Genomic DNA, 17,262 nt, shown 5'->3' with positions numbered 1-17,262 from the left:
ACTATGAAATGAGCTCAAACCTGGCCTCTTTTTATCGCCCTTCTCTTACTATCTTTAATCTCATTACTTTCCTATTTCTTGCTTATCTCCACATATTAAAATTAAGAAAATATTACATAATTAGTATTTGAATGTCGTTAAAAAATGAATACTGAGACTGTGAGTCACAAGAATCTGAAGAGTCTAAAGTAAACTTTGTCATTAGTTTGTAACTGTGAGACAGTGGAAATTCCACCTAGTGGACCACTCAAATTGTGAGGAGGGAATGTCTGTGAAAGCCTCTGAAAAAGTAGTTATAGGTAATATCTGGGGAAAAACAATTACTTCATAATCAAAACATTTAAAAAATGTACATCTAAGTTTTAATTCTCTAAAGCAATTACTTATAATGTATTTATAATAAAGTTATAAAATCATGAAAAAAAGACACCTACCTGGAAAATACCGTTCTGGAACTTTGGAAATGTAGAATAGGAAAGCAAGAAGAGCAATCACATACATCACAATTACACGGGGTGCAAAATCCTGAAAACAATTTTTTAAAATTTTAATTTTATTGTCAGGCTGATGTGTAGAGGGGTTACAGTTACATATAGTGAGTACATTTCTTCTCAAACACTATTACCCTCTCTCAGTTTTTCTTCCCATTTTTCCTCTCCCTACCTCCCTCAACTAAGTTATAAAGTTCATTTCCAATGTATTGTATCACTGCTACACTGGTTCAACCTTTGTCTTTTGTCTCATCACCTTGTTTTTTTGTTTGTTTTTTTTTATTAAAGAATTTATCAACATTGATTTTTACATCATATTTCAAATGACGTGTTTAACAAACAAGTATTCGGGAATCTCTATATACAATCACAGGCACTTGGTTTTAGAACATAATCAAACTTAGGCTAAGGGTTTGTATATCATAGATACATATTAATGTAATAAAACATTATGTCTATAGAATCATAAGTTTTTATGTCTATGCAGTTGTTTTTCTATTTCCTGTACCATGTCCATATCATTGGGTATGCAAATATTGAGTCCTCGCTCTGTTTGTTTTCTTTAACTCATTTTCCTACTGTTAATGAATTCTCAATTCATTTCAGTACAGTGATGAAATTTAGGGTTGATAAACCTGAATTATTCTAAGAAAATTTGTAGAACTTCACTCCCTTGCTTTCCTAGCGTAGGAAGCAGTGCACAGGCACAGAACACAGCCATGTTGTTAACAATATGCTACGAAAGGAGCTGGGAAGAGCCAGAGGATGTTCAACCCTACCATGTAGGTCTGGGGTAAAATGTTGCATGTAGGAAGAGGGCTAAACAGTTTTGTCCATTACAGAATCTCTTCCAATGATCTCTAGATCAATGACTCTCAAAGATGATTTTCAGCTATAATATGTTTCTAATTCTGATTGCAAACCTTATGTACAAAGTCATTCAAGAAATAAAGAATCTATCTTTCCTCCTCAAATTTCTGAGAATTATCATGACTCTCCCTAACTCAAGAGTCTTCAGATTAATCAGCCTCAGATTTTTTCAACACTCTAAAACAAAACTTTAAGTAAATGCTTCAAACTTCTTCTACTCAACTCTTCTAGAACTCTATCTTCTTTAATGGACTAATTCTATATATTTTTCTTTGTTATTCTATGGTTATTACCAGTACAAGAGGGTTTCATTGTGGCAATTCCACAGAAGATTACAGAGGACTTTAAACAAGTTTAAGTTTACCACTTCCATCACTCCTTTATGTTTCTCACTCCTTAACTTTCTAAAACAGTGTTTGATGGGTTTCGTTATTCTATTGTGTCTATTCCAGACACAATCTCTCTAATAAAACTGGTTTAGGTTAGTCTAGGTTGGATGCTCAATATGGAGGTTTCTACAACAGATGTCTAGATATACTCACACTGTCTACCACTGAAAGGACACTCATGCCTTCAAGTAGGTCTCAATAACAGCTGTGGACACTTAGGGGGTGGGGTAAATGGGTAACTCCTCCAGCTTTTGTGTGTTTGTATGTGTGTATGTATATGTATGTGTGTGTGTGTGTGTGTGTGTGTGTGTATATATATATATATATATGCACACACAATCTGTAGCCCTTCTAGCTTTTCTTCTTCCAAAATGAGACTTATCCCTGAAAGTTTCTCTTTGTACTCACTATAATGATGATCTATAATCATACATAAATTCTGTCCTTAAGAATTACTATCTAGGGGCCAGAAGTTTGGCCTATTGATAGAGTGCTTGCCTAGCATGCACGAAGACCCGGGTTCCATTCCTCAGTACCACATACATAGAAAAAAGCTGGAAGAGGTGCTGTGGCTCAAGTGGTAGAGCTCTAGCTCAAGGACAGTACTCAGGCCCTGAGTTCAAGGCCCAGGACTGGCAAAAAAAAAAAAAAATACTATCTAGCAGCTGAATGCAATGGCTCACATCTGCAATCCTAGCTTACTCAGAAGGGTGAGATCTGAGAATCACGGTTCAAAGCCAGCCCAGGCACTAAAGATGGTGAGACTTTTATCTCCAATTAACCACCAGAAAACCAGAAGTAGCACTGTGGCTCAAGGGGTAGGGTGGTAGCCTTGAGCTGAAGAGCTCAGGGACAGCACCCAGGACCAGAGTTCAAAATACATGACCAACATAAAGAAAAAACAATAAATTTTTTTAAAAAAAGGATTACTATCTTGTCATAGGTCTTGTTTTTAATCATTACAAGATTACAAGCTTTACAGAGATTTATTGTCCATATATAGGAATTTAATTAGCAATCACTTCTGGTTAGAATTAAATCAAGGGTGGTAGTATCCCATTGTCATTTCTTATTGAGACATCAAAATTGTCTGAGAAATGATGTTCTTACAAATTGCAGAATCACTTACGCTCCTCATAACTGCTACTAATTGCAACTTTCTCTCAGTTTCCTAATCTTATCCAATTATCTATTGGCCAGTTCACTTCACTCAATTCACTGCCATAGAACTTCCTTTTTTTTTCAGTGGTTTACCCATGCTTTTCTTTATCATATTGCCAACTTCCTATGATTGAATATAAGCCCAGTACTTCTTCCTGCTGTACTAAACTGGTGCTTTTGGAACAAGTGTGTCTTAAAAACCTCAGCCCAGTGGTAGAGTGCTTGCCTAACATGCACGAAGACCCAAGTTCAATTCCTCGGTACCATACACATAGAAAAAAGCCAGAAATGGTGTTGTGGCTTAAGTGGTATAACCATAGCTTTGAAAAAGCCCAAGAGACCAAGGACAGTGCCCAAGCCCCAGTGTTCAAGGCCCAGGACTGGCAAAAAGACTGGCATGAAGACCAATGGAATAGAATTGAGGACCCTGATATTAACCTACAGACCTATGGCCAACTAATCTTTGATAACGGAGCAAAAAAAAAAAAAATAGAATGGAAGAAAGACAGCCTCTTCAACAAGTGCTGCTGGCAGAACTGGTTAAGCACCTGCAGAAAACTAAAGTTGGATCCTTCTTTAACACCCTGCACTAGAATCAACTCCAAATGGATCAAAGGCCTCGAGGTAAAAGCCGACATACTGAAAACTTTACAAGAAGGAATAGGAGACACACTAGGCCTCCTTGGCACAGGTCAAAACTTTCTCAATAAAGTCCAAGAAACACAACAAATCAGAGAAAGGCTGGGTAAGTGAAACTGCATTAAACTGCAGAGCTTCTGTATGGCAAAGGACATAGCTAGCTAGTAAATTAATTAGGAAGCCTACAGAATGGGAGAAGATCTTCACTAATCATACAACGGACAAAGGCCTCATATCTAAAATATATCAACAGCTCAAAAAATTGAATCACTCCAAAACTAATCTGCAAAATAACAACCATCCCATTAAAAGATGGGCCAAAGACTTACAGAGAGTCTTCTGTGAAGAAGAAACAAAAATGGCCTATAGACACATGAAGAAATGCTCAACATCTCTGGCCATAAAAGAAATGCAAATTGAAACAACTCTAAGATTCCACCTCACTCCAGTTAGAATGGCCAGGATCAGGAAAACGAATGACAACAGATGCTGGAGGGGATGTGGCCAGGAGGGATCACTACTACACTGTTGGTGGGAATGCAAACTCGTTCAACCACTATGGAAAGCAGTATGGCAGTGCCTCAAAAGGCTAAACATAGAGCTCTCCCATGACCCAGCAATTCCACTACTTGGCATTTACCCAACGGTCCAGAAACAAGGACATACTAAATCCACTAGCACAATGATGTTCACTGCAGCACTATTTACCATAGCAAAGGTATGGAACCAACCCAGATGTCCCTCAGTTGATGAGTGGATTAACAAGATGTGGTATTTATGCACAATGGAATTCTATGCTGCTGTCAGAAAGAACATCACCTCATTTGTAAGAAAATGGAAAGACTTAGAAAAAAATCATATTACTGAAGTAAGCCAGACTCAAAGGAACATAGGCCCAATAGTCTCCCTCATTTGTCATAATCAGTAGAAACCTTGGGCTCTCCTAGCAGAGATTTACAACAGAACAAAGTCTAGAGACATAGGGCCAAATAGTATGACATTAAATGTAAGGACCTCCAGGATAAAGAAACAAAAGCCATATAATGAGTGACTGTTGTTCTTAATTTACTATGTTATCGCTCATCTCTTTTGCCATCCATTGGTTATCTCATATTGTTACAATTTTCACTTTGTTATCTGATATATTTTATATGTGCTTAATTGGTTATTTGAAATTGGATAGGGAAGGGGGGAATCAAGATAAGCAGGGGGAGGGTGGGAGAGAAATGGGGACCATGTCATGAGAAAGGGTCTCAATGTTCGTGAAGTTATGCACCTTCTATCTGGTGAATATAATGTAACCCTTCTATTAATCACAATAAAAAATTATTAAAAAAAAAACAAAAAAACACCTCACTTTCCATCCATAGGTCCCAAAGAACAAGTGTGGTTTCTGCCAGCTTTTTTGCATATTTAATTTCTTGGCATACATTAATTTAAACATTTTCAGTTTTGCTTTCTGGCTGACACTTAGTTTTATAAGGTATGTCTTATTTCTAATCCTCTTTTCATGAATACTTAGCTCTCACAGAGGTTCTTCCTAAAGCACACATACTTTCCTTATCTATTCTTAGTATATTTTCCTTGATGGGTTGAATGTTTCACTGGTTCCAGATACCTGATAACTTCTAAATCTTTATTGCTAGTCTCAAACTCTAGCCTAGTCTAGACTCTATATCTGTCTTTACATACTACAGGGACCTCAAACCAAACAAATCTAACAAAAAATTCTTCCCAAGTCCTACTCCATCCTCACGGAAAAAAATCAGTTGCTCCTACTTCTGTAAATTGATGATCTTTGGTATTACTACTAGCATAGTAGAGAAGCTAGATAACTTTGAAGTTCTCCCAAGATAAGAATTTAAGTATTTACGTACTAATGGTAACAGAAAAAGAGCTAAGAATCTATTATTCAACAGAAATGACATCTCAGAACAGTGATTAATCAGACTTTACCTTAATTCTGAAAGGTGTATATAACCATACAGCTGTGAAAAATCTTTAAACTTTGCCACCTAAAAGTATAATTTCCCAAAAATTCTGGGTTAAATATTTTTTTCTGTGATTTTTAGAGGCACTGCATTGTATTCTACCTTTTAACACTACTAGTGAGAGAATTGAAAATGATGTCAATGTGCCATTAAATATATGCTCTTAAATGTCACAGTCCCACTCACAAGTCCTAATTATATTATTCTATCCAAAAGAAATAAGCACGAATGACAAAAAAAGAAAAAGAGAAACACTGACTTCACCCAACCTACCTGTACAATAGGTGCACCAATTCCTCCATTAAGCCAAACCCAGTGAAGAGTAGGGATCACTCCATATCCTGAGACAGAGCAAAAGATGATGGAGCGGAGCCTCTGCCATTGCTGTGTAAGGTAATTGGGATGGATCTGTGCAAAGAACACTGCCAGAATCATAGCAAGCACAGTGATCAAGTACACTTGGCGCCAATACTAAAATAAAAGGAAATCAAATTGTAAAGGAAGCAAATTAGAAGTTTTAGCTTCTATTATTACATATTGCACCACTATCTTCCTAGTATTTTCATTCCCAAATAAGATTATTCCGTTTCTTAAAAAATATTATGTTCCATGTAATTGCTAAGTTTCTCAGGCTGACAAACCAAACTTCAAAGAGAAAGTTATTCCTATACATACATTTTCTCACCTATTATATGTCAAACATAGCTAACATCTATAGAAACAAGTACCATTCTATCACAGCTCTATTTCTGGCTTTTTGGTAGTTAATTGCAGATGAATGTCTCATGGACTTTCCTGCCTAGGCTCGCTTTACACTGTGATCCTCAGATCTCAGAGGCCTCTTCAATAGCTAGGATATTGGGTGTGGCCTCTAGAGTCCAGAAGCAAGACTGATTTTATCATGGACTCTCTGTGTGACTGAACTAATAGACACAGGGAGAGACAGATACGTAACTAAATGACAGTATCAAATGGTAAGTATTGTAACTGAGTTCCAAATAAGGTTTATTTGGACTGGGATCCAAATAAATGACCTGGGATCATTACAAATACTTTACAGAGGAGACAAACTAGGTTTCCAGGAATACATAAAAATATGTGAGAAGGAGCTTTCAAGGGAAAGGAGCAGCAAATGGAGAGACAGACTTTCAGAGAAGGCAGACTAAAAAGCACTGAGGTTAGGCTAAAGATTTTGAACTTTACTTTTAAGAAGGTGATGATATGGCATTTTCAAACTGCCTTATAAAAAGATAACCAGAAAAATAAAAGGTAAGAAAAATCTATACATTGGGAGTTACTAAAGAGAGAATGGGGCTGGGAAGCAAGCATGAAACTCAGAGCATTTCTGAATGCCTCTGAAGGCCTATTAAAGTCTCAGGGGCTAGGTTTATGTAACAGAGTAACGCTTGAGTCTTTATGGCTTAAAAGACCACATTAAAGGCTTCCGGTAATGGAACCAATGACCAGAGACAATCCATGTGCAGGGTTGTTGTGGGGAAAGGACGTGCAGTTGGAGCGATAGCTCCAACTGGTAGACTGCTAGCCTTGAGCTGAAGAGCTCAGGGACAGTGCCCAGGTTCAGAATTCAAGACCCACAACCGACAAAAAACAAAAAGCAAAAAAAAGAGCTCTATGTGAGTCATTGTTCAAAAGTTAGCATTACATAGAACGAAGGTTCTTAACCTGTACTCCTAGAACTTCTACAGAGCTATTAATCTCCTGAAATCTCATGTCAGATGGTTTATGTGTGTACCCAAGTATACATTCTCCCAATCAAGGACCCATAGTTTTCAGTCTCATTTTAAAAGCAGTGGTTGTGTTTCTTGGAAGGTATTGAACTAAACAAAAGCAACTGAGTATTTGGAAAAAGTTAGAAACCAAAAGGAAGAATGCAATTTTTCCTTTACACAAACATGTCTTCTATTTTCCTTCTCTTTTTCTATTTTTTTTTTTTTCTGTAAAGTAGCCTACTTTGACATTTAGGAAAGAGTCAACAGAAAACAAGCTTCAGAGAAATACAGACCAAGGAAAAAATTCAAACATTATGTCACAACAATTATAAGCTAGTAGTATGTTCCTTCTAATTTTTACAGAAAAGATATTTAGCTTTATGAAAAAAAATTATACAATTTGGAGTACACATAGTTTACTAAAATCAAATCAATTTACAACAAAGTTTAATCACATATATATGCACACACATATTTAATTTTATGAGTATATGCTGAAGCAGGCTTAAAAAACAAATGGCTCAGGGCTGGGAGTTTGGCCTACTAGTAGAGTGCTTGTCTAGTATGCATGAAGCTCAGACCCAAGTTCGATTCCTCGGTACCACATCCATAGAAAAACCCAACCAAACAAACAAAAACCAAGTGGCTCACACTTAAGTGGATGCAATTAATAAAGCTTTTAGGTATTCCAAAGTGATTTATTATTTTTCTATACCAGTTATGCAGACAGATCTGTCTATTTCAGAATCCTAAATAGAAGAATGTGTGCTATAGCCAATCTTCTCAATAAATGTCTGCTGGGGACTGTGGCTTAGAGCACCTTAGAGAAGGGGGCTTGGGCAGGTCAGGCTGTATTCCTTGTAAAAGCACTAGACAGCAGGTGTACTACTTACAAGGGAGAAACACAGTTTCGGTTCTGAAAAGTAGGTAAAAGAAAGAGAGAGAAAAAAAACAGTATAACAGGAGTGAAAGAGGAAAAAACTGTGGTAGAGTCAGTGGGACTTTTTTCTTTTGAGACACAGTCATTCTGTATAGCCTTGAACTCACAAATCTCCTACCTCAACCTTCTTAGTGCTAGGTTTACAGGCAAAATCATATGCCCAGACGGATAGCATTTTCTGCAAGGGAGAAACTTGGATCTGTGGCAAGACCAAATTTGCTCACTGGTTGAAACATGAGGAAATGAGTTAGTTAGGCTCATATTCCACAAGGGTTGGTTGGTTGACATTTTCGATTACAGTATATTATCTGACCACAGTCACAAATGCTGCTTTACACAAGGCAAAGAATGACTTTTGGGATCACAGGGACAGAAAGCAGAGTTGACTAAAACTCAGACCAAATATGTATTTGTCAAAGACACACACTGCCTTATGTGCTCTATTTCTAGGTTACCATCAAATATAAATTTAAAAAGAAAAAGATACTTCTTATAGACTAGGGATCCACACATATGGACATTACCTTTTTTTTTTTCACTAAGAAGTTTAAGGATAAGAAGGGAAATGGAAAGTTGTAGTCAACTTCATAAGTTTTATAAAATGCTAAATTTATATCAATTCTATAAACACAAAATTTAAAAAAGACATACAATATGAATTTCTGAGGAAACATTTCTGAGGCCTCAATACTTGCATACCCAATGCTATGGACATGGTAATGGAAATATAAACATAACTATATAGACATAAAAACCTATGACTCTATAGATGTAATGTTTTATTTCATAAATTAGTATGTTTCTATGATATACAAACCCTTAGCCTAATTTTGATTAAGTTCTAAAAACAAAGTCCCAGTGATTGTATACAGAGATTCCCTTCTTGAACACTTGTTAAACTTGTCATTTGAAATATGATGTAAAAATTAATGTTAATAAATTCTTTAATAAAAAAGACATACAACATGAATTTCTGAGGAAACATAGTATAAATATTTTCTTTTTTATTCCAATGGAAAATTAGTAAAATACTGAAATATGGAAATGATTTTAGACATACTAATAATGTACTCAGAAATTCAAAGTAACCACTCCAAGAAAAGCCAGACAGAAGGTGCAACACTTTGAATTACTTACATTATTACAATAAAATGCATAAAATACGCCTGAGACATAACAGCCCAGTATTCCAATAGAAATTCCAGCATAATCCAATGCCATCCATCTTCGACAGGTTTTTTCTGACCGATGGCAGGAAAACAGGTGATAGCCCACTGAACAAAGCATACAGACCTAAGGAAAATAAAAAATTATGTAATAAAGCAAAAATAAAGCAACTCATGACATTCATGAAACTGTGGAAGTGTCCATTCTCTTTAGTTATATACCCTGTCTTGGGTTCTTGTTCACCTTGTAGTAGAGCAAACCACGATGTCATTTCTCTAAGTCTCAAGCCCATCACTGGGACATCAATGAAAAAGAAAGGAAATTTAAAATTCTAGCTATTGCATATTGGCTGTCACTCTCCCACTTGAGCTATCTGGCTTTCTGCTTGTTATACTGAAGATGAAGCCTCTCAGACTTTTCTGCTGGACATAGCTACAAACTGTGATCTTCCAGTTCTCAGTCCCCCAAGTAGCTAGAATTATAAGTGTGAGCCACTAGGATGGGAGAATACATTTACTTTAAAAATCCAGTTACTAAACTAATAGATGTCCTTAAAAGAATATTGTATTTTATAGTATACAAAATGTAAGCCTTCGGGCTGGGAGTTTGGCCTAGTGGTTAAAGTGTTTGCCTAGCATGCATGAAGACCCGGGTTCGATTCCTCGGTACCACATACATAGAAAAAAGCCGGAAGTGGTGCTGAGGCTCAAGTGGTAGAGCTCTAGCCTTGAGAAAGTCCAAGGACAGTGCTCAGGCCCTGAGCTCAAGCCCAGGACTGGCAAAAAAAAAAAAAAAAAGTAAACAAATAGTGTTCTACTAAGTCTTAAATATTAGTGAAGAACACAAGTAGGAAGAGGAAGGGTGCCAGCTCTGTGGCGGAATGTGTGTTCATGTAGAAGAGGAAAAAAAACACATCATAGAAGTTCCATTAGCTAACCTGGTTTTAAAGTTTGGCAGGTTCTCACAACAGACAGTCACAAACACACACACACACACACACACACACACACCCTGGCAAGGAAGTTCACAAAGTAAAGTAACATCATGAAAAACATTAAAAGAATGTCATATAGCTGTGTTTACATCATGATTATAAAAAGTATAAAGCAAGGTGCTTTAACTTCAATATAGGTTGCATATTATACTACTAAAGATCTCAAGCACAGTTTTATATCCTTAATCATTAAACAAGTTCAACCAGTTCCTGCAGACTTAATATCAATATTCAGTAAACAATGCAGTTAGCTATGAGTTAATTTCTTCATTCACTACCTGAAATCCTGACTGGTCTATATCTTTTGGCTACTAAGCTACCATTTAGTTTAATGGCCCAAACAAACATATCCTTAGAAGTTTTCTTGTTTACTCAGATTACCCATGTGATTAAAAGCCATAAATTTTTTTGTTGTTTTTTTTGTTTTGTTTTTTTGGTGGGTCATGGGGCTTGAACTTGGCTTGGGTGCTGTCCCTGAGCTCTTCATCTCACTCTACCCCTAAGCCTGGGCATTGTCCCAGGGCTCTTCAGCTTGAGCTAAGCCCCACTTCCCATTTTCTAGAGGTTAATTGGAGATAAAGAGTCTCAGGTCCTTTTGTACTGGAGCTGGCTTTGAACCTTGATCCTCATATCTCAGCCTCCTGAGTAGCTAGGATTACAGACATGACCCATCCCGCCCAACTAAGAGCCATAAATCTTAGAGTGTCTTGATATATATTCTTATTGACAGGGAAAGACCTCATTGTCACAGTAATGGAAAATAAAGGAGCCAGAACAAAATAACAATCAAACATGATTTTAAGTTAGAAGTTAGGTAGATTGGCAAGTAGACAAGTAGCCAGGTATGAGGTAGCCTAACATATACATATGGATAAAGTTGAATTTCAATGACTTTTACTTTAAAAATTTGTTTTATTGTCGGGGTGATGTACAGAGGAGTTACAGTTACATTCATCAGATAGTGGGTACATTACTTCTTGAATATTGTTACCTCTTCCCATGTTTTTCTCCCACTTTCCCTCCTCTTACCCCCTCACTCATTTTTGATAAACTTTGTTTTGTTTAAGTTTCTGCTTAAGTATAGAGTATACTTATAGTAATAAGAAATGATGTAACTCATTTCACTATCAACAGAAGAAAAACTATGGTATCAAAGGGAAAAGAAAATAATGCTAACACAGAATCCCAAGATTTTTGTTTTGTTTTGTTTTTTTTCCTTTCTGGGTCATGGGGCTTGAATTCTGGGCCTGAACACTGTCCCTGAGCTCTTCAGCTCAAAGCTACCACCTACCCCTTGAGCCACAGTGCCACTTCTGGTTTTCTGGTGGTTAAATGGAGGTAAGAGTCTCAGGGTCTTTAATGTCCCAGCTGCAATCCTCAGATCTTAGCCTCCTGAGTAGCTAGGATTACAGGCGTAAGCCACTATGCCTGGCTGCTAGATAGTAATTCTTATGGATGGAATTTATGTATGATTACAAACTATCATCATAGTGAGTACAAAGAGAAACTTTGAGGGATAAATCTCATTTTGAAAGAAGAAAAGCTAGAAGGGCTACAGAGTTTTTAAGTTAATCTACATTTAGTATGCTCTGTGTAAAAATGTACAGGGTTCTTTAAGAGCTAAAGAAAAAAAAATGCTGTGGCAAATGGGGTGTGTTTCAGTTATAAGGAAAAATTTCTTTCTATGGACTGTCTTATCTACCAAAGTGGAAAGATAATTAAATTGTTATATCCTTCACATCTAAGCTCACTGACATGATAACTTAAATATGTCTTGATCTAACCCTTGCTTCTTTTTCCAATCATACCTTTCCCTGTTCTCTTAAGAATCAACCATAAAGATTAACATCTACAAGTCCAGAAAGTACTAAGCTTTCTCTTCTTTCTGATCTTTACACAATCATAATCTCTGCTTAAATGCCCTGCTTCACTTTCTTCTGACATGAGTAATCTAATCTTTATAACTTGCTGGTTCCATTCAGCAGTAATCACTGCTGCCTACCATAGGGCCTAGAAGTAGGCATTCAAGAAATACCTGCTAAACTGAAATTAGAATTAGAATAAAGGAGGGGTGTGTAGATGTGTGTCTTGGTCCTTCAGACCCAAAGTTTTGAAGAAATTGTTGGTTTAAAATATGGTATAATGGGCCGGGAGTTTGGCCTAGTGGTAGAGTGCTTGGCTAGCATGCACCAAGACCCGGGTTCGATTCCTCGGTACCACATACATAGAAAAAAGCTGGATGTGGTGCTGAGGCTCAAGTGGTAGACCATTACCCTTGAGAAAGTCCAAGGACAGTGCTCAGGCACTGAGCTCAAGCCCAGGACTGATAAATGAATGAATGAATGAATAAATAAATAAAACATGGTATAATTAAAACAACATTTATGTATGTGGATGATGTTCATATCTCAAAACTGAGAAAGGAACAAGTTAAGGACAGGGAGTCTTGGAGAGTGGTATGAGGAATGATAGCTTTTATTTTTTTTCTGTTCATGTTTTTTTGTACATGGATTTTTTACATTTACTAAACTGTCAAATGGTTATGTCCCATATTTGTTCTTTGCATTAAAAAGATGTATATTTTAAAATAATATCTTTAAAAATGTTTCCATAGATGTTTGAAAAATATGTAGTACAACTAACAACTGGAAGATTCAGAAAAGAGTAGGAACTGAAAGTATCTGAAACCAGGGAACTATGAAAGGATCAAAAAAGTTAACACTAAAGCAATAGAACAAATGGTCAGATAGTTTTTAATAAAAAGGCAATATAGAAAAAACAAATACAGGGCCGGGAGTTTGGCCTAGTGGTTAAAGTGCTTGCCTAGCATGCACAAAGACCCTGGTTCGATTCCTTGGTACCACATACATACAAAAAAGCCAGAAGTGGTGCTGAGGCTCAAGTGGTAGAGCTCTAGCCTTGAGAAAGTCCAAGGACAGTGCTCAGGCCCTGAGCTCAAGCCCAGGACTGGCAAAAAAAAAAAAACCAAAAAAAAAACAAATACAAAAATCAGATATACTATGAATAGGAAAAAGACGAAATCATTCCAAACAGGTTTTACATACTTTAGTGTCTTTCTCCAGCTAGAGTAATAGAATACAATTGTATATTCATATCCTGGTTTTAATTTTATAACAGAGAAGCCTAAAAAGATAAACAGCAGAGTATGGTGACTAATGTCAGCACTTACTAGGAGGCAGGATGATCTTGAGCATTATGTTCAAGGACAACTTAAGTCTACACAGTGAAACCTTGCCCCCCCCACCCCCCCCCCCAAAAAAGAGTAAATAAAGGTGATCAGATGCTGGTGGCTTACACCTGTAATTCTAGCTACTGAGGAGGCTGAGATCTGAGGATCACAGTTCAAAAACAGCCGAGGCACAAAAGTTTCCCCTGAGACTCTTATCTCCAATTAATCACTCAAAAATCTGGAAATGGAGCTGTGGCTCAAAGTGGTAGAGCACTAACCTTGAGCAAAAAGAGTTCAGGGACAGCACCTAGGCCCTGAGTTCAAGTTCCATAACTACCACCAACAACAAAAAAGAAAAGTCCAAGAAACTCATATATCTGATTAACTAGCAAATAAAGCTGGACTGCAGGTGCAGTTGTAAAGCAGCAGATGTGATTGAGCAAGTTAGAAAGACTTTGAGCCTCAGGACTGGTGCCAAAATAATAATAATAATGAGGAAACAATTTTTTTCAATTTTTGACATCTAATGGATTTCAAACTATATATATCTGGGGCTGGGAGTTTGGCCTAGTGGTAGAGTGCTTGCCTAGCATGCACGAAGACCCAGGTTCGATTCCTTGGTACCACATACATAGAAAAAGCCAGAAGTGGTGCTAAGGCTCAAGTGGTAGAGCTCTAGCCTTGAGAAAGTCCAAGGACAGTGCTCAAGCCCTGAGCTCAAGCCCAGGACTGGCAAAACAAAACAAAACAAAAAAAAAAACTATATATATCTAAATACAGGAGAACAACAGACTTGTGGAGGTTGGGTTATGGTAATAAAAAAATTCTCTTTAGCAATAACAGTGGTTGTGCAATAACTCACCTGGAAGCAGAAAAGACAAATAGAACAAATTACAAAATCTTCTCTGGATGCACTTGCTGAAGGTAACACAGATGTCATGTCATATATTCCCAGGGTGAAGAAGAGAAAGAAACCCAGCAAATGACTCCAGATGTTTACTGTCTCATTAGATAAGATAAATAAACTGCAAAATAAATAAACATGTAGCTTAGATTCATTTTGGTTGCTTACTGTCATCATTCAAAATTAGGAACAAGAAGTTAATATCTGTTATTTAAGCCCTTTATCCTTAGCTGTGACCTCCTCCAAGTTTGATCTATTGTTTAATTCATCTGAGGTTTAGTCTATCTCTAATAATCCTAGGCTCTTAAGAGCTTTCTGGTGTTCAATTCTTCTCATATTTACAATTTCTGTGTATTTGAATTTGAAATCCTCCAACCTATTAACCCCTGACATTAGCACTATTTTATTCATCTACATGACACCACTTTTCTAAGGAAAATGACTAGCTCAGATTATTCACTCTAGAAAATCAAGTATGCAGATAAAAATTGGATGTGAGCTATAACACTGTCAATAATAAGATACCTGAAAAGGTGCTTACTGCAAGCTTAAGTCAGAAGCTTAAAATGCTTTTGTGAGTACTCATTAAATACAAAGTTAGATGAATTAAGAGAAACAGAATGAACACACTGATCCACTGGTAGGTTCTACTTTCAGGAGGCACGATTTTTTTTACTTCTTTGGGTCAAGAAGAGGTTACTTTAAATATGGGCAGTATTTGTTCTCTTTTAAAATGCCTTAACCACTGACCACCGACTTTGGCAGCACAGGTTAGTGTAAGAGTGTACTACCCACACCAGAATACAAAAGTGTTGCTCACTGTCTTCTCTTCACCCCTTGCCACAGTTAGTCACAATTAGTTCTGCAATGATAAGCACGTAAACTTTTCTATTCTGAGCTTCAAGTGGGTGTGTATGTACATGCTAGTAACTGGAATTTGAACTCAGGGCCTGGTCCTGTCCCGTGAGTGTGTGTTGGTGTATATACACCAATAACTGGAGCTTGAATTCAGGGCCTGGCACTGTCCCATAGCATTGCTGCTCAATGCTGGAGCTCTATCAATTAAGCCAAAGTTCCACTTCTGGCCTTTTGGTAGTTTACTGGAGATAAAAGTCTTACAGACTTGGGGCTGGGAGTTTGGCCTAGTGGTAGAGTGCTTGTCTAGCATGCACTAAGACCTGTGTTTGATTCCTCAGTACAACATACATAGAAAAAAGCAGGAAGTGGAATGCTTTTCAGATATGCCCTTTCAGCTTGCCTGTGGTTCATTTTGTGAAGCCCCATGTAATGTGACTGACTATTTTTTCCATTTTCCTTTGTGGCAGAATACAAATAGATCTCTTAGGACATACAAATCTTGGTCATTGTTGAAAGCTGCAAAAGAGCAAAGGCTGAATCTGGAAGAATTTAAGCTAGGCAGCAAGATCAGGGGACATAATATCCTTAATACATAAAGACCTAGACATCCTCAAATTACTTTCAACTTCAAAACTAATCATCTTTATTACAAGAATATCTTCAAAAATCATTGAGAATGTAAAAAAAAAACATGGCAAAAAAATCAAGAAAAAGATATGTGTTGCTTAAGCAGTTCAAGAGCTTGTATTCCATTTACAAAGACCTAAAGCTAACTGACTTCCATTAAAGCGGGGATTTAAGTACATTCAATGAAATTTGACAGAAAGCTACTTTAAAAAAAAAAACACAAACTAGAAGATAATTTTTTAAATTTATTCTTAACGCAGTCTCTTAAGAGACTAAGGTTTTACAGGTTGGAATGATAAACTTCTAAGAGGTGCTTCTCAGGTGCTCTAGTGGAGACTGGGTGTGTCCTGGGATCACTCTCTTTGCTATAGGGCTTTTCCTACACATCATTTTCCAGAATAGCGATTATGTAATAATGTAATTACCTCTTTACTGCCTGTCGCCGGGGCTAGTCCTTAGCAGCTTTTATGGCAACAAGGGACCAGTCTGCTGTTTTCTGCAAGATCTGATACAGTGTCCTAGCACCTAGCAGGGCTCCGTCAGTATTTGCTAAATAAATGAATCGGGGCATATATATATATATATGCACATATATATATGTAGTATGTGTTATATATATATACTATATACAGCATACACAGCCCATGTGAAGTTGTTTCCTATTTATTTATGCATGCATTTAACTGCTCCCGAATATCTGGATCTCCACACGGCTGCTCTAAAAAGAATTCAAACGCTCAGCTATGCACTGGGGCAAAGAACGGCTTCGTTGTCCCGCATCCCAAAGGAGCACCGACCGGAATAATGGACCCAAAAGCGCCCGGGAGAGTCGGGCCGGGGCGGGGCCGGAGGGGAGGAGGGGGCGGCGCGGAGGAGGTGGTGAGGGAAGGATGAGTGGGGGGCGTTACGGCCCGACCCTACCTTTTGATACACAGCCTGGAGGGCAGATAGGCCCGGTAGCCGTCGGTGATGTACGGGTTGTCCTTGAGGGACACGGGGATCTGCTCGTAGGTGTAGAGGCGGATGCCGCGGGGCACCAGGACCGGCCAGTACTGGTAGCTGCCCAGCTCGATGTAATGCGCGCTCTTCAGCAGCTTCTGATGCATGGTTCCCGGTCGCCGCCGCCGCCGCCGCCGCCGCCGGCTCCCGGGCTCGTCCCGGCTCCACCTTCCCGGGGAGGGGGCCTCGCGACCGGAGCCCCCGCCCCGGAGTCCGCGGGCACCGCGCCACGTCCTGAGGCCCCGACGACTCCCAGCACCGGCTCACCTCACAGTCCCGCGCCGTCGCGCCCCAAGCCCGCAGCCCCGCTGG

The 17,262-nt window shown here is 38.1% G+C and overlaps 1 protein-coding gene across 3 annotated transcripts in view; it reads right to left on the bottom strand.

Moving 5' to 3' along the window:
- The window catches only part of Paqr3 (progestin and adipoQ receptor family member 3), a 28,064-nt gene extending 10,837 nt beyond the window's left edge, over positions 1 to 17,227 (bottom strand). For all 3 annotated transcript variants that reach the window (XR_016537379.1, XM_090343365.1, XM_090343364.1), the window contains exons 1-5: positions 16,873 to 17,227; positions 14,425 to 14,587; positions 9,349 to 9,504; positions 5,815 to 6,012; positions 435 to 525 (exon numbers count right to left, since the gene is read on the bottom strand). Coding sequence is in view for 2 of the 3 variants with exons in the window: in XM_090343365.1 (XP_090199491.1) it covers positions 435 to 525; positions 5,815 to 6,012; positions 9,349 to 9,504; positions 14,425 to 14,587; positions 16,873 to 17,057 (793 nt within the window). In the remaining variant the exon portion in view is untranslated. The remainder of the gene's footprint in view (positions 1 to 434; positions 526 to 5,814; positions 6,013 to 9,348; positions 9,505 to 14,424; positions 14,588 to 16,872) is intronic.
- Between the last annotated feature and the right edge of the window lie 35 nt (positions 17,228 to 17,262).

Source organism: Megascapheus bottae, chromosome 13, assembly GCF_031878675.1.
Source record: "Megascapheus bottae isolate mThoBot1 chromosome 13, mThoBot2.hap1, whole genome shotgun sequence".
Classification (NCBI taxonomy): domain Eukaryota; kingdom Metazoa; phylum Chordata; class Mammalia; order Rodentia; family Geomyidae; genus Megascapheus; species Megascapheus bottae.
The sequence above is the reverse complement of the archived record's forward strand: the minus strand, read 5'-3'. Positions and strand labels throughout refer to the sequence as shown.